At 34.5% G+C, this 17,781-nt stretch overlaps 2 protein-coding genes across 2 annotated transcripts; one reads left to right on the plus strand and one right to left on the minus strand.

The window, feature by feature from the left end:
• Positions 1-284: 284 nt before the first annotated feature.
• On the plus strand, positions 285-4,882 carry LOC135153721 (methyl-CpG-binding domain protein 4-like). The gene is made up of 5 exons (XM_064097838.1): positions 285-372; positions 1,155-1,424; positions 2,731-2,880; positions 3,345-3,448; positions 4,478-4,882. The coding sequence occupies exons 1-5, from the start codon at positions 336-338 to the stop codon at positions 4,550-4,552; spliced, it is 636 nt and encodes a 211-aa protein (XP_063953908.1). The 5' UTR covers positions 285-335; the 3' UTR covers positions 4,553-4,882.
• Positions 4,883-6,730: 1,848 nt separating this feature from the next.
• On the minus strand, positions 6,731-14,173 carry LOC129257926 (uncharacterized). Its single transcript, XM_054896368.2, has 8 exons — positions 13,658-14,173; positions 13,273-13,352; positions 12,656-12,714; positions 11,699-11,750; positions 10,967-11,111; positions 9,954-10,118; positions 9,245-9,298; positions 6,731-8,620 (listed from the first exon to the last, which is right to left on the minus strand). The coding sequence occupies exons 3-8, from the start codon at positions 12,686-12,688 to the stop codon at positions 7,843-7,845; spliced, it is 1,227 nt and encodes a 408-aa protein (XP_054752343.2). The 5' UTR covers positions 12,689-12,714; positions 13,273-13,352; positions 13,658-14,173; the 3' UTR covers positions 6,731-7,842.
• Between the last annotated feature and the right edge of the window lie 3,608 nt (positions 14,174-17,781).

Consider the following 17,781-nt stretch of genomic DNA (forward strand, 5'->3'; position numbering starts at 1 on the left):
GAATGGTAAAAAATAAATGAAATGTCGTTTTCTCAGAAAATTGAAAATGGTTTTTACTGTACTTTTTGTATATCAATAGGCAAATCATTTCACACCCGATCGTGAATAGAAAACAAAAATAAGAAATCAGGAACCATTAAAAAAATGAAATTCATGCCTTTTATATTATATTAACATATTGTGTGACTTTCTTAATCTTTAAAGGATTTTCCTCAAACCTTCACCAATATTTTTTTATTATTTTTCTGCTATTTTTACAACAAACGTTTCTTCAGGATGAACTTCCCCTTTAAGTTGAATCTGATGAATCAAACTTTTCAGATCATCGTGCGTGTATGCTCGACATAGAGATTTGTCACACCTCGACGTTTGGTAAGCCGTTTTATCATTGAATCCTATATTTCTTGATAAGTTGATATACATATATAAAAAAATCATAGCTAGAAATCGAATTCTTACATTCTTGATAAGAAAAAACGACTTGCCACATGGCGGCATACACCAACTAAATCGTTCCGTGATCTTTTAACATTTCTTAAGGCTTTTAAAAGACGAATATAAGTTAAGATTTCATTAGCCAGAAATTAAATAGCATAGGGGTTGACTTGTGCTTTATACTTCACAGAACCGATAACGGTATCAACTCAATTTTACGAAGCAAATTCGACCCGGATATCTTCATAATAAAACTGTACATACTTTCAAATTTCAACAAATTCTAATCCTATTTTCAAATTCACTTCATTCATCCATTAAAAAGAACAAGAAAACATGAATGCAATATGAATAATACAAAGAAAACGATAAATACATGATAAGTCAATATAATGACAAAAGGAAAGGGTTAAACCAATTAGGGGACCGGCAAAGGCCAAATATCTATCGATGCGGTAATTAAACAATCACAGCAAAAACATAGGCTCCAATTTATTTAGAAGTTGATGGAGATTTGGCAAGAGGTGATTTATTTATGTTTAAGAAACGATAATACCTTCTGTATCTCTTAACATAAAAGGGAGATAAAGACATAGATATTTTTTTTTTCTCTTTTTTTTGAAGACGGAAACCCCTAAACGAAGATCAAATAGTTTAGTTAAAAACAGCCTTTCTTTGATATTCTATTGAACGATTTGTTTTTATCATATATTTTCCAGCCCAAAGGACTGGGAACGCCTCTCGTCGTGTTCACCGGGTCCGCTCTTCACGTTCAGGCACATCGACGGTGACGACCTCCGTTACGAGGAAGAGCCCTTACTTTATGAGGAGCAGTGTCTTACAACCGTCATCGAATTCGAGTAATTCATCTACCACCTCCTCCACGCAGTGGACTCCGCCTCGATCACCGTACAACCTGGTGCAAGAAAGCTTGTTCCATGATCCATGGAAACATCTCGTCGCTACCATCTTCCTCAACAGAACCAAGGGTGAGGAATCTTCCTGATGTAACACAAAGATTTTGAAAATTAAAGCTTAAAAAGTGTCACCCCCACCTAGAGATATATTGTTTTTCCATGTTGACTTTGAAAACCTGATCTTATATCGATATATTTTACGAAGTCGACTTATTTAGTTACATGTCGACATACGCGACATAATTTTCATAAATCGAATTAGCAAGATAACGTACCTCACATTGATGACTTTAAACTTATTTATAATTCCACGGCTTAACAATTAAGATAACCTTTTATTTCTCTCCATGACGAACCTGTTTTTTTTTCATTTCGACATACTTTTTTAAAGATTCAATTTGGCAAGATATTTTCTCTCGTCATGTCGACAAGAGTCAATTTGGAAAGATATTTTCTCTCGTCGTGTCGACGTAATAATATTTGAATCCGTCTCGTGTAATGTTGCTTTCACATAGCTACAGGGGCGGCACATCACAGGCAAGGGAACGAAGAGAGAATCCCATGCACTGTGATCTTTCTCAAATTTTTCAAGAAAAACAAAATCTGGTACCGCCCCTTAATGCTGTCAGAAACAGCCTACTGAGCGTGGTTTTCACTGCAGCGGTAGTCTGATAAAATCCATCAATCAATACTCTGATAAAGGCCAAAACAAACTCTGATTTTCAAACAGAAGAGGAAGCAATCTGTTATCATGTCTTGTCATGCATGTGTCTTGTAATCGGTTACACTTCGTAATTCTGAAGGTTCGTAATTCCGAAGGTTCTTTATTCCGAAGGTTCGTAATTCCGAAACACGTAAATTGCCTATACCTCGATCTTCGTTAATCCGAAAACGTAAAAGGGTTCGTTAATCCGAACATTTGTGGCGTTATTCCGAAGGCTCGTTATTCCGAAGGTTCGATAATCCGAAAACGAAATATGGTTCGATGTTCCGAAGGTTCGTTAATCCAAAAACGAAATAAGGTTCGTTGTTCCGAAGGTTCGTTAGTCCGAAAACGAAATAAGGTCACTTAATCATTTAGTTTTCGGACTAACGAACCTTCGGAATTACGAACCTCATTTCTTTTTCGGATTAACGAACCTTCGGAATTACGAACCTCATTTCGTTTTCGGACTAACAAAATTTCGGAATTACGAACCTTCGGAATATCCGAACCTTCGGAATAACGAAGCTTCGGAATTACGAATGTATATGCGCTTATGGTTTACCGCCTCCCAACTTTTTTAAAGAAATAATTTGTTTCATTTTTATTGATGCGGGCTGGAGTAATATAAAGTAAAATTATATTCATTTTCGATTTTTTAAAACTTAATTGAAGGATCGAAAGCCATCCCTGTTCTCTGGCGGTTCTTTGAAAAATGGGACACAGCGGAAAAGACTCGATCAGCTGACTGGCAACTGATCGCTGATCTGATTCAACCACTGGGCCTTCATGAAAAACGCGCCAAGATGCTCATTCGATTCTCTGGTAATTATTAACATGATTAAAGGTCAAGGGGAGAGAGGGGTGAAAGGGGGGCGGGGGGGGGGGGGGCTTTTATAGATTACACTTATTTTAAATTCTGAAATAACGAGAAATGTATATAGTTGTACAAAATAATGGATGAAATGAGGGTTCGGTTAACATGCCGTTTAATCAATACACAACATTTACTTTATATCTGTACGATATTTATGAATATTTTATATAGGCCTACTGGTCGGATGCTTCATTTACGATCATTGTTTTTTTTTTAACGTCAATATATCTTAATCAAAGATGAACCTTCAATATACGAAAACTTATGTTTCATGGTAATTATAGCAAAATGTTATGAAACTTCATAACTTCATTTTACATGATTTGATTTGCCTGTATCCTATTTTTCTTCATGTTAAATCCATCTATTGTAAAGTGAAATAAAGTTTTTGAATAATTCTTCTCTCATGTAGATGCATATTTGACTAAAAGTTGGACGTACCCCATTGAGTTACCCGGCATTGGAAAATATGGCAACGATTCCTATAGAATCTTCTGTGTCAATGAATGGAAAGAGGTAAGAATTTCTTTTTAAAAATAATTCTATCAATAATTTATTTCACTATTACAAAAATGTTCCCCCGGCGAATCCGGGATCCATCAAAGAGGTGGGGCCACTTTTTCCCCAAAATATGGCTACCCTCCCCCCAAAAAAAGTTATACTAATGGAAACCATTTTCAGTAAAAATCATTGGTAGGGTGGAGACCCGCCCCGCCCCTGGATCCGCACCTGTTCCCTTGACTCTCAAGTTCCATCCAATATTCTGTCCTGTCCCTCCCTTCCCCTATTTATCTTGTCACTCTCTCTCGTTATTATGTTTTTTTCAGTCTGTCTTTCAATTCCCCACCCACCTTCGTCCTTTTCGATATTAAATTATATTTCTTTGGGCGTGATCACATTATTGTTTATTGCTCATTATGATATTTTCATATTTGTCCATGCATGCATGGTTTCATTCTTTTCAAATTTCACATTGTTCTTTTTAGTATTTTCATCGGGTATTTTTATTGGTTACTAAAAAAGATTCGGATGCTTGTACATCCATCTTTAGGATGATCATTTAAAAATGGATGAAATAGTGAGTTGAGTCAAGCTCTTTTTTACGATACAGATATTCTGACTCGTGTACAATTAGCTCGGGAAATGTTGAAACCATTGTTTGCTTATCTTGAATGCTCCTTTAAAAATATGCACTTTAAAGAGAAGTTGAGTTAGTTGGTATATCCGGATGAAATTCCTCTTTCATTTTTATTATTTTTTTTTAAACAAAATATTATATATCTAAAAAGCCCCCTCTTGGTTTTAATCATTTAAAAATTTAGAAATATTAGCATGGGATGGAGAAAAAAACATGCATATATGCATGAATAAACGTTTTGATATTTCTCGATAAATAGAGACATAATCAACTTACCCACTTCTAATATGATATCATGGTACGTATCACATTTTCAATATTATTCATGGAAAAATCTCCAACTCATATTTAAAAAAAGTGAAAATCATTTCAACTTTATTCATTTTGCCTCTGTTTGTATTTTATAGGTCAAACCCCAGGATCATATGCTTAACAAATACCACGACTGGCTTTGGGAGAATCATGAAAGACTGGGAATATGATTAATGCCAACTTTTTAGTACCCGTTCATAATGTCGTTGATGCATGATATTTTCATTATTAACCTTTTTATGCATTACCTGTTAACTGAAATAATATTACAATATTTTATAATGATGCGTATTGAATTACACTGCGAAACCTTTAACCTCACTTATGATATTTGCCCGTACATTTTATCCATCTCTAAATAAATCTTGATAGTGTATCTACACAGTCCTGGTGAAAAAAATATGAAGATTCAATTTACTAGAATTTAAGGCCCCATTTCATTAAAGGTCAAGTGTACCTCAGAAATTTTTTGATTTGAATCAATAGAGAAAAATCAGACAAGTATAATGCTGAAAATTTCATCAATATTGGATGTAAAATAAGAAAGTTATGACACTTTAAAGTTTTGCTTATTTTTCACAAAATAGTTACATGCACAATTTAGTACATGCAACTGACAGAATCGACGATGTCCCTCACTCATTATTTCCTTTGTTATTTATTGTTCGAATTATACATAATTTCATTTTTTACAGATATGACAATAAGGACCAACTTGACTGAACCATAAAATGTTAAACAATGGTAATTCCACATGTTCAGGGAGAAATGAAACTTTGTTTCACAGGACAATGGGGAGAAAATCAGCATATTTCATGTAATACAATTAATACAAAAGAAATAGTGACCGGGATGTGCACATAACTGTTTGTGTGAAATTAAGCGAAATTTTAAAATGTCATAACTTTCTTATTTTACATCCGACTTTGATGAAATTTTCAGCGTTATGCTTGTTGGATTTTTCTCTTTTTGTTCAAATCAACTTGTTGTTGGGGTGGACTTGTCCTTTAAAGTTACTCTAATTGTAGCTTTTATCCAGTGATATAGCTTTCAAATGAAGCCTTGGTTTTCATCGACCGTTAAATATTTTTACCACTGTAGTTAGTAGTGACTATGCAGTTACCATAATATATATATTTTTTGCTACGGGGCCATCATCTTTCCCTTCCCTTTATTAAAAGTCAAGTTCACCCCAGAAAAAAAAGTTATTTGAATCAACAGAGAAAAATCAAAGAAGCATAATACTGAAAATTTCATCAAAATCGGATGTAAAATAAGAAAGTTATGACATTTCAAAGTTTAGCTCATTTTTCACAAAACAGTTATATATGCCCAACTCATTGATATGCAAATGAGAGAATCGATGATGTCCCTTACTACTAGTATTTCTTTTGTTTTTTATTGTTTGAATTATACAATAATTCAATTTTTACTCATTTGACAACAAGGACCCTCTTGTTTGTACCACAGAATGTTAAAAGTGGTAATTCCACATGTTCAGGGAGGAATAAACGTTTGTTTCACATGACCAGGAGAAAATTCGAATAATTCATATTTCATGTTAGTGAAATACGAGTGGATGATGTCATCAGTCTCCTCATTTGCATACTGACCAGGGTGTGAATATAATTGTTTTGTGAAATTAAGCGAAACTTTAAAATGTCATAACTTTCTTATTTTCCAACCGATTTTGATGAAACTTTCAGTGTTATGCTTCTTTGATTTTTCTCTTTTTATTCAATCCAACTTTTTGTTGGGGTGGACTTGTCCTTGAAGTAATTAATGCAATTTATAATTGGCCGATGCTATTATATATTCTTTTAATGTAAACATTTTCGTAATTGTACTTTCAGGTATTATTTTGAAAATAAAACTAAATTGTGGATGGAATAATCGAGGCTGAAAAGTATGGAAGTATAATCGTCGTATCGTTGGATGCGATTCTACAAAATGGTTTGATTTATAGTCTGTCTTCTTGTAGATAGGCGTAGATTTTGTTTGTCTTTCAGAGTGCAGGCTATAAGAATTTGAAATCAGGACACAATTAAAATCTTCAAAAGAAAGAATAAATTTTATTCATATTGTACTTTAAAATAACTCATATACATTGATCAAAATATACTATTTTAAATGTATCGTGCATGCAATATTTCTTATATATATATATATATATATATATATATATATATATGTACATGTATATCTGTATACATGGTGTAATTCGGTATTAATAATCGTATATCATACCATTCAGGTGCGGATCCAGGGGGGGGGCACGTCCCCCCCCCCCTTTGAGAAGCAAAATTAAAAATTTGTAAAGTAAAAATTAAGTGAAGACCTTTTTTCTGCCCCCTTTTGGAAAATCCTGGATCCGCCCCTGATACCATTGCGTAGGAATTATTTCTACTTGATAAAATAATTTGTAAAGAGGTTTAATACACTGTAACGTATAAATTTCATTCCTGTTAATATCCATATTATGCTTCATGGCGTAGATTTCACTGATGGCTTAAGTCTATATTTAGACTTATATGAAATACATTTACTTCATGAATACGTTTTTTTAACTTCATTTCCAATGAATTGCTGAAAAAATGTACAGTTTGAGATACATTTATATCAAAGATTTGTAGATCATGTCATTTTAACGTGTAGATGGTCAATAATAAAGTATTTTTGTAGATCATAATTATAGAAAATCTGTGCTTTTTTGCGTAGTTGGTAAAAAAATATATACTGAAATTACTCACAGCAGTCCTGTATCTATATGATTCTGAGGTCAACACTTTTTATCAGAGAAAATATTTCCTTTAATAGTATGATATTACCAACTCGGTTTTCATATAGCTTTAGAACAAAGTTGGAACTGACCTCGTAATTAATAAACCGAAAAGTGACCACATTTTCAAAATGTTAGGCTGTCCTCCATGCGAGCACTTAATTTTAACTCGTTAGATTCAACCTTTGCATATATTTAAAAAAAAATAGTCATTCCTTGGCTGCTAATCAGTTTTTCTAATATTAAGTATAAGCATAATCCCAAGTGGCAAGATATGAGCAAGGAAAAATGGTCAAAAGTACTTCAGAAATAAATATATATAATGTGACGAATAAGAGAAAGTACACGCTCTGATCGGGACTATTCAAAGTAAAGAAAAGTAGTTTAAGAACTACTGGAATGTGGAAGGTCAAATGTTATTCTATATTTTCAAACATTATCATTAAATTTAGGCATAAAAATGTATTTATAACAAAATATTTCATTAAAAATCGTCATGTTAATTTTATCATTTGGCCTATCATGTTTCAAGCTGTTCTTATACCCAAAAGGAGCAAGTTTCATTAGGCATTCATGCATGGAATGTTTTTCTGCTTATATTCACTAACATATGAATATCTACATGAATTATTCGTAAACTTTTGGAAAGAACGAGGCCATCGATGTTGTAGGTGTCCTATATCACCCAACGTCTGCGGTCCTCTCCGAAACGGAAGCAGCGTTTGGCAGAATACCCTTCAAGGCTGCCGACCTCGGACCTGAAATCGACGGGGTTTGCTTCAAACCATATTGTTTGCTGGCCTTTGCGAGTCCTTTATCTTCCTGTATGGCCGACAGTTTGTCCACCTTACCCAGGCTACTCTTGAACCTCACCATCCTATGCGTGAATCTCCTCGGTGTCCCAAGCAATGTTGGCTGGCCCGTATCTTCGAGTTTCTGGATCGCCTCCGACTGGGCTGTTTTCAGATTGATGATATCATCACCCGAAGAACACCTTGTTTTGCTCTTGATGACTGCATCCGCTAACAAACGACTCGTCGAGTTCTTGTCCAGCTTGCCGGAAGTGGCGGATTTGATCGACGGTAGAGGTTTTGGCTGTTGCATCGTCGTTTTGTTCAAGGTTTGCTTCCTTGAGTCGCGATGCTGCAGCGCCACCTTCGCACCCGACGTCTCTTTCACTCTTGTAAGTATCAGATTAGGATAAGATTGACCACATGATGATGTCCGAGGCTCATCCGTCTTTGTGGATATTTTGGAAGCATCACATCTTATAGGGTCGTCCTGTAAAGAAGGTTTACAGTCAACCAGCCGTAGAGGTTTTAACGGGTTCTTTACTTTGGCGTGACTTCCTAAAAGACGTTGCTTACTTCTGGCATCAGTTTCTTTGTTGTCGACGACGACGACGGATTTGTTGACATTCTCCTTCGCTTTTTGATTGGACATCGTCCCTACAATTTTCCTGCGAATAATAGATAATTCACTAGCTATTAAACGTCTTGTTTTGAAAGAGTTCATTATAATGGATACATATACGAGATATTGTGTAAATAAAATAAGCCATTTTTCTTTAACATATTTTTGTCCGCCTATATTCCTCTTGCCCTGTTAATTTCGTTCCTTTCCTTCACCAAAAAATTAAAGAAAGCGATAAACAAAAAGATTCTGATTTGGCTTATATTAATACTCCACGGTTTAGTTACCGAATATAATCGTCTGCGTGATTTGAGATATATCTCCGATAGTTAAGGTAGCAAAATTTAGTCGCGTGACAATGCACCCTTTTGCGAGAATGGTAAAAAGGGACACACCCGGTAAGAAACGTGTCGGATGCCCGAATGAACACCCCCCCCCCCCATCCCTTAAGTTTCAGTGAGGGCACAGGTGGAGGAACATCGGACTCGGACAATAAAAACTGGATGGGCATCTCATTTTTTTTTCAACAAAAGTCGCCCTTCCACCTTAACCAAAATATGACGTATTATCTGTACTGAATGAGGGTGTATTTGTATAAACTTCTACATGTTCGAAAATCTATTACCCCCCCAAAAAAAAATCTATGATCTGGATCTGTTCTTGGACTTACTTGACATGAGAGCTGTGACGGAGTGCATACGGAACATGACGAGACTTGACGCTCCTAAAATCCAAAGTTGAACAGAAACAAAAAAATCAAATGAAACAACTAAGTCCAAAATGTAATCATGATAATTCGGAAATAAAACTATCAATACTTCACAGATGTAACATTTTAACTTAAATCAGTCCCTTAGAATTGAAAGTGGTGAGATTTAAAAAAAAATAATGGGCGAGCTGTGTATAGATTCAGGGGGTGTAATAAACGATGCCCCTATTCCTCCGAATGACAACCCTAATTGCAATAATATGAGGGGCCTATATCGTAGGTAAAATCCAGGGGAAAATATTCCGGCAGAGATTAAGGATCGTTCGCCCATCCCCAACAAAAACGGATTATAACCTTGTATTCAGAGTCAAAACGACCGTGAATTTATAAAGATTGCTATCATAATGATATATTTCATACATATTTAAAGTTATTTTAACAACACGAGATATTTTACAAAACGGGCCCCTATATCTAAGCCAAAAAAATATTTTTAGAAAACTCAAAGTAAAACGATAAATCTATATGATAATGATGAGGATACAAAAATGCTAATTATTAATGTAAGTATGTTAATGATGCAAAGTTTGGTAATTGTGTTTTCGAGAACGTCCCGACAAATCAACTTATTCTCCCCGCCCTTATATTCATAAACTTCTAAATAACATACCCAAGAGGCAAGATGGTCGAGCCTAATTCCAGGTTATCCACTTTCCTTTGCAGTACTCGCTTGATCAGCTCGCCCATCGGGACTGGATCCGCACCCTTTACTTGAGAAAACATTCGATCCGAAACAACCCCACCCTCACCAGAGGAATGTGACATCTTAGGTTGCCTGTAAATAGAAAAGTGTAAACTAGTATGAATAAAACATTATCACTCGAAACAGTGGCGGATCCAGGGGGGGGGGGGGCACATCTGGCCCGTGCACCCCCCCCCCCCTTTGAGAGCCATGATCAACATTTTTAATATGCCGTTTTTACCCAACCGTGCCCCCCCCCCTTTGAAAGTGAGGATCATTTTTTGTTGTTTTTTGCTTGTCAAATTTTTTCGTGGACGAAATGACCTTAAATGTTAGGGTTTTTTTTTTTCGCTTGACCAATTTTCCTCCAGAAAATGTGCCCCCCCCCCCCTTTTGGGAAATCCTGGGTCCGCCCCTGTAAAATAGTATGAATAAAACATTATCACTTGAAAGAAGGAAAATATATCACTTTTAAAGGGCTTGGTACTGCAACATCAATAACGAGATAATAAAGATAAAGATCCTACAGGTATCGTGTAAACTAGGGCAGGGGGCGGGGGATATGTGATGGAAAAAAAATTAAAGCCAAATAAAATGATTATTTTAAAAAGCACAATGGGTTACCTTATTACAGAATACCAACATAAAAACCTTTATTCAATCAGATGTTCTGGTTTGAATCATTTACATAAAAATATAGATACAGTAACAAAAGAAAATCTTCAAAATTTTGACAATCGAGAAAGTTCATCAGAGTTCGGTAGTAATTAGACTAGTATAGAAATATGATTATTTTTAATATATCAGACACGTGACTGTATTGATAATCAGTGCGGCGCATTTCATGTTATTTCCACATTGACTATTGAATGAATAATATTGTTTCCATGGTAACCTACCCATACATTATACTGAATCATCATGTTTCCATGGTAACTTACCAAGACGTGTAGTTACTACCCAACAGATCTCCCGGTGTCACGGATAGTGATGGTGGTTGGTTTGCCATACCGCCTGATAATTTAGCGGTATCGCGGAAAGCGTTTCTTCGCCTGGTTTGGAGTAGTGTAGATGAGGTCCCAGGTCCTTTGAAATAATGAATGATGGAAGTACAAAATGAATCACATTTCATAACGTGTATTGATGATAATAATTATTTTATACAATTTGTTATTTATTTGGGCACATATCCATTTATTACTGTAAAAAAATAAATAAATAAAAGAATGAATATCCACTCAATCAGGGGCGGCGATTTAGGGGACAGGGGCGACCACCATTATGTTTTTTTTTCCAATGAGTAAAAAAAGAAGAAAGGTTGAAAGTTAAATATTTTTTTAAAAGACGCAGAAAGGGTGAAGAAATGGGAATGAAAAAAGTTATTTTATTAAACGGGGATGCCGCCCTGTTCTTATGCCAATGGTTACAAATATTTGTATTAGGGGTTTTTTGGTAATCTTTCATAAACGCTTAGTGATCACAATATCAGTTCTAATCAGATTTATTTAAAGAAGGGTGAACAACTACATAATTCTCGTAAAAATAATGGAGCATCGTGTACGCGTGTATATATGTGCGTGCGTTGTGTGTGTGTGTGGGGGGGGGGGGGCTTCAATTATTTTACTCATTGGGCCGGGAGAAAGGTGTTATGTTTAAGTTAAAAAGCAACTCACCTTCTCTCCGCTGTCTCATTCGACCCCGAAGCTGCTCCTGAGCCTTGTCACGCTAGAAAAAGAAAAATAAGGGCGGAAACAGAATGATTGAAACGATAATATTTCATTGCACTTTCATATAAAAAATAATAGCATTACATCACATGAATTACCGAACATATCAACTGTTGTTTGACCCAAAATTACATACCATTCGAATGGTGATTTAAAAAAACAGTCAATATGAATAATTTGAAAAGCCAACAGGCTATGGCTTCACAAAAATCTCAGAATAAAAATATGAATAATGTCACAAACTGCATTACAATTTGATTTATGCATCATGTATATATTCGTGCACAGAGTGCCCAATATTATTCATCATTGAAAAAAAAAACTATCGTATCCCATGTCTCAAATAAGATTATTTAGAATAAACGCATATTGTGATTGTTAAAAGATAAAATGAAATGATATTGCGATTCAACGGAATAAATGGACGTATAATGTATACCACATATCATTAAAAAATGTGATATGATTCCAAGCGATAATTATAGCAATAATTATTCTCAATCTAAAATTATACTCAGCAACAACGCATTTTTTTAAATAGTACAACGCTCTATTTACTATATTGCATGTATATCGGAACTATGCAGTCGTCGTTTAACAGCTTGAACAAATGTTTAAAAAAATCCAAGTAATAAAGTTTAATTTTCAATAATCTTCAATAAATAAAGCATGGTTGTTTAAACTGTTACACATCTACTGTAAACAGTGTTGTTTAAGATTTTAAACAGCGTTTTTACCGTGTAGAAAATGCACAATATTAAAAAAACCACTTCAAAAAAAAACGAAAGATGAGAACATAATGGGGGACTACAGGAAATGTTTCATTCTCATTCCATTTTAAATACAGGAGAAATGATAACAATGATCGGCAATGCCGATATTGAAATAATAACATTATTTTACCTTGCGTTTTTGTAGCATCGCTGTCGTCGTCATTCTGATTTCGGCATTGAAGTCTTAACCTAATGATTTGTGTCAAAGAAAGACGGAAATATGAGCTACATGTCTCTCGGAGATTTATATTCTTCATATCTAGTTTAGTAAATTACCACCCGTGCAGGTGGTAATGGTGGTGTTGATGATGATGAGTAACTATGATGATGATGATGATGGTGGTGATGATGATAATGATTATGATGATGATGATAATGGTGGTGATGATGATAATAATTATGATGATGATGATGATGATGATGATAATAATGATGATCAAGACGACAATGATGGTGATGATGGTGGTGGAGGTGGTGGTGGTCATGATGATGATGATGATGATGCTGATGATGAAGATGATGAAGATTATCTTGATAATGATGATGATGATGATGATGGTGATACTATGATACTATTCAATTCAGAAAATAATGGCGTCACCCTAAGGTCGTCATATCAGAATTCTACTCAATGTGATTGATGACAAACGAAAAGTTTCAATATATTCTTATGCAAAATTCTCAATATCATCAGTGTCATTACGTCAACAACTAATTATCAGTTAATAAACAATGTCTATGTCTTACCTTTGTTTTTATAATCGTCAGTTCTATATCACCATTCTATCCTCGGGATCTTCATGGCCATAGGCCTACTATCTTGGTGACTTGATTTAAAAGATAAACGATGAAAAGTAAAGAATTAACGATCAAACACTGCACGACATTAACTCGATAAAAAGTCTCACACTTTGATGTTATATCTACTACATGAGAGACTCCAATTGGTGATTTATAATGTTTTGTTTGCATTGATATTATAAACCGAGAAATCGCCCACACGATGATAATGTTTGCACATTGCAATTATTGATGCATACATTTCATGCTTCACTGTGTATATTTACACAATGAAAATGATACCAAACGGTGTCTTAACAGTGTGAAAAAAAATACATGTAAGTATATTTACCTGTATTTCCAGACCAGCTCTTCAATTAACATCCATCCTCCGTCTCCATCACAAACTTATGGACTGCTTGTTTTCCGTAATTCTCGCAAATATATGTAATATACACTCGCGAAATAACACATCGTGCAATGCTTACATGAACAAATAAAATGGACTGGAGTCTTTGCGACTTAATACGCCATAATTAAAGTCAGCTTACATGCGAGTAATGAATAGGGAACAAGAGAGTGAGCAAATTATCACGTTATTACTGAGAGCTTATATTGCGTGAAGAAGAGACGGTCTTGTCGCCATCTTGTCACTTGAAGAAGAAAATGCGACTATCTCGAACAATTCTAAACTTCAGTTCAAGTCAACGCTGGTTCCACTAATTGATGCAATTATAGACGAGCAGGATCCAATATTCCAAACCACGAAAGGGTTTAATTCTTCAAAAAGATGTCGTTACAAGTCAACAGGACTAAGAACACGCTATCATGCCTGCAATTATCAATCCCTTTCCTGTTCCGTGGCAATATTCCTCCGATACTTTATATCGGCTTTATATACGGCTCCGGTATAATTATCGATTTTCAAAAGGGTTGTGGCGACATATTGTCCATTATGTTTGGTGTATCAACCCACTGCCCGAATCGGTCAACCCCCTTTGGCTGACAGAATGGGTTTTATTGACCCGATGGTAGACAATAAAACTGTTTATAAATCGTGGAGAAGATTGCAAAGTGGGTTACACCGATATGTTTATACCGTTGTGTAGAGAGGTTTATCGGTAGACGAAGATCTAGAGAGCAAAGATTGTTGCTATCTTCCATCGACAAGATTGCAGTAAATACATGTCAGTCTCAGTGCTTTATTGATCATGCACTGTAAAACGCTGTTTAAAATTTCAAGCACGTTGTGTAAATCCGTCACTCGAACAACTACTGTTTAAACTTTTTAAACAACTGTTTAAACTGTTTAAACAACCTGTTGTTAGAGTGACAGGCTTAAAGAACGTGCTATTTTTTACTGTGCATGTGCGAGAAGGGTGATTTATTCATTTCATTCTCTCAACACAAATTGGTTGGATATTGACTTCTTTTTTCCCCCATATAAATCTAAGCAATATTACAGACACACAATTTAAAATAGAGTGTTTAAAGAATTGATACTTGAACGGGAATACTTTATTCAGATAATCCGAAGCGATCAACATCATACGACCAAAGCGAACCTTCTTGTATATTTGCAATTTTGCAATAGGCCTATCATATTCGTCCTCAATTATCATTGATTGACTGCTCGTGCAGGTGCAGAATCTACGAAGAGAGGTGGCATTTTTGGCTGACAGTCCACCCCCCCCAAAAAAAAAATGGGAGAAAGACATAACGATCTCGTTCAATTTAAATTTGATATAACCCAAATTCTGCATCACAACCTCCCCCCAAACAAAAAAATGAATAAAATGACTCCTATACACTCTTAAAATAGTTGGTTAAAAAATACCCAACTTTTAACCAACCCAGGGCAACATACTGTCCACACAACTATTGGTTAAAATCTGCCCAAATTGGGTAATAAAAATTAACAATTGGGTAATAAAATGAATTGGATAATAATCGCCCAGAATATATATATATATTTTTACCAACATACATTACCCAACACAGTGGATAGTACTAGTATGTTACCCACTATTCTTTAGTGTGTGCCATGTGACTATAGTGAAGAGTGATAAATTCTGAATAATCAATCAAATCTTCACTCAAAAGTTAGTCAATCAATCTAGCAACACTAATCATACTAAATTAATTTTCTCAAAACCGCTTCCTTTAATAATTATGATATTTTATTTGAAAGGGGTTTCATTTTTCATTTCATTACCATATTGCACTGATGATGGAATTTCATCTATAGCGATTGATATCATATATTGTTGTTTTACCTTATCCAAAAGTTTTTTTCCATTTGTGCCTATTATCTGTATTGATTATACATGTAATATATGTAACATACATATATGTATGTATTAAATTTATTTGAATGAATAATAAAGATCACTACCAAAAAAAAAACCTATAATCAAGGGTTTATGTGCGTATAAACGTGTGTTTACATTCACTGTAAATAATTTTATACATAGGCCTATTTATAGTTTTATATAACATAACTCGAAGATGTGAACGATTCAAAGGACCTTTTATTTGGAATTCTCTTCCCCCCTCAGATTTCATATACCGGTTTCATATTTTAATTCTTTTAAATCTAAGCTTAAAAAGCTTTTTTTTCTTCAACCAATCAACATTTTATATCATTTCATCATTATTTCATAATATCCGTACATGTTTTGAATCCTTTTTTATTTTACATAGGGACTGTCTCGATAGAACCTTTACTTTGTTGTTTTGCAGTTTCCCACTTTATGTTGGACCTCCTGTAAAAAACTTTTGTACAATCTTAGCCTTTTTAACTTACTTGTTACTTGTATTTAACCATGCATCTTTCTTTTTCCCCTTTATTTTTTGTGTTTTTGTTATCGTTTTTATTTGCTTAATGTATTTTAATTGACTTTGGATGAATTGTTTTGTTTGTTAAGCTTTATTTTGTTAATATTGCTTTTTGTCACAATAACTCTGATCTGATGTTTTAATCTAATAAGTTGTAAATATTGTAAGTTTACCTTATGACTTCATGATTTAATAAAACATACAAATATATATATTAAAAAAGATGAGATTGAACTTGATCTGTGCCAAATTAATTTGATTTGACTGAGACGGTGACTGGATATTTGGTCTTTTCCAAGAGTTATATTCATTTATTTATGCCATTTCTTACGGACGAATGAATAAATCACTGATTATTGAGTTGATACGAAATACGCAAGCTGTATGCACTATTTGTTTATGTCAACATAATGTCAATGTATTTTTTAAAGATAATATATACTGTAGCACAGCAAAAATATATATATTGGAATATATTATTGCAAATGTTTAATTACAATACGCAGGTGCGATGATTGCCAGGAGGAAAATGGCAGAAATAAAATGGTTTACAAATGGATCTTCTTCGCCTTATCTGATGTAAATCGACCAATGAAATGATGCGATCACAACTTTTGGTTTCTTCTCTGTCCACACTCGGTATAGAGATAGATTGTTGATAGTTGATTTGTTGTGCAATAAGAATTACGCATTAAAGTCGCGAGCGCCCTCTTGAGAATACAGCATGAAAGTTTGCTGTAGAATGAATAAAAACGTTTTTCTTGCAAAATTATTTCAAGGGCCGCGGAACGGTTTTCAAAGTGGGGGGGGGGGGGGGCTGACCATGCAAAAAATCACAATCATATGGTCATTTTTACGTTTTTGTACACGGTTTTGGAAGCCCCCCCCCCCCCGCTTCCGCGGCCCCTGTATTTTTTGTAAGTTAGGCAAAGTAGCAGATTTGGAGAACTGAATTTGAAAGTGCAAATTGAATCTCAGTTTACAAGACATTTAGGCAGATTAATCTTTATTTAACTATATGATATACACTGGTAGAATAGACTTAAAGATACAGTGTGATGTTGATGTATCAAATGGTTTATTAGTCTGACCCAATCATCTGTATAACATAATTCTGTAGGTCATGAGTCGGAGATAATGTAAAAAAAAGTTATGTATTTTGAAATATAATCAAAGCAATGAAAGTACATTATTCACATGGGTTTGTGATTTATAAGCAGATCCTCTATAGAAGGGTATATATCGATTGTATCTATTTCCTTGTCTCAGTTATCGCTTTCTTTAAGTCCCTTCCATTTCTTCGTCACAATCATCTTTATCTTCAGCTTGATACCATCGAATTTTATCCCATGTCTGGCGAGGACTCTTTGAATTGCTTACCTTTTTCTACAGTTCATTGACATCAGATAGGATTTCCTGATTGGTATCGTCTTCTTCAAGAAATTGGAGTAGCGGTCGAAAAAGATGGTTGGTTAAATGTCTCGTATTTTTCATAATGGTTGGTTAATTGTCTCGTATTTTTCATAATGGTTGGTTAGGATCCTGTGCATGATGAGACTCACCATTATCATTAGTTGCATAGCTAGTTTATTGGTAATTGGTAATTTATTCATTTATTGTTTTTATTGATTACACTTT

This window comes from Lytechinus pictus, chromosome 3, assembly GCF_037042905.1.
Source record: "Lytechinus pictus isolate F3 Inbred chromosome 3, Lp3.0, whole genome shotgun sequence".
Taxonomy (NCBI): domain Eukaryota; kingdom Metazoa; phylum Echinodermata; class Echinoidea; order Temnopleuroida; family Toxopneustidae; genus Lytechinus; species Lytechinus pictus.

What these genes read in the sequence shown, in the direction of transcription:
- LOC135153721 (XM_064097838.1), top strand. Translation starts at nt 336, where the DNA reads ATGCTCGACATAGAGATTTGTCACACCTCGACGTTTG. An exon ending in TTGTCACACCTCGACGTTTG is followed by an intron (nt 373 to 1,154) that starts GTAAGCCGTTTT and finishes TATATTTTCCAG; the next exon opens with CCCAAAGGACTGGGAACGCC. An exon ending in GTGTCAATGAATGGAAAGAG is followed by an intron (nt 3,449 to 4,477) that starts GTAAGAATTTCT and finishes TGTATTTTATAG; the next exon opens with GTCAAACCCCAGGATCATAT.
- LOC129257926 (XM_054896368.2), bottom strand. Translation starts at nt 12,688, where the DNA reads ATGACGACGACAGCGATGCTACAAAAACGCAAG. An exon ending in GGTAGTAACTACACGTCTTG is followed by an intron (nt 10,119 to 10,966) that starts GTAAGTTACCAT and finishes TTCTATTTACAG; the next exon opens with GCAACCTAAGATGTCACATT. An exon ending in TCGACCATCTTGCCTCTTGG is followed by an intron (nt 9,299 to 9,953) that starts GTATGTTATTTA and finishes TTTGGATTTTAG; the next exon opens with GAGCGTCAAGTCTCGTCATG.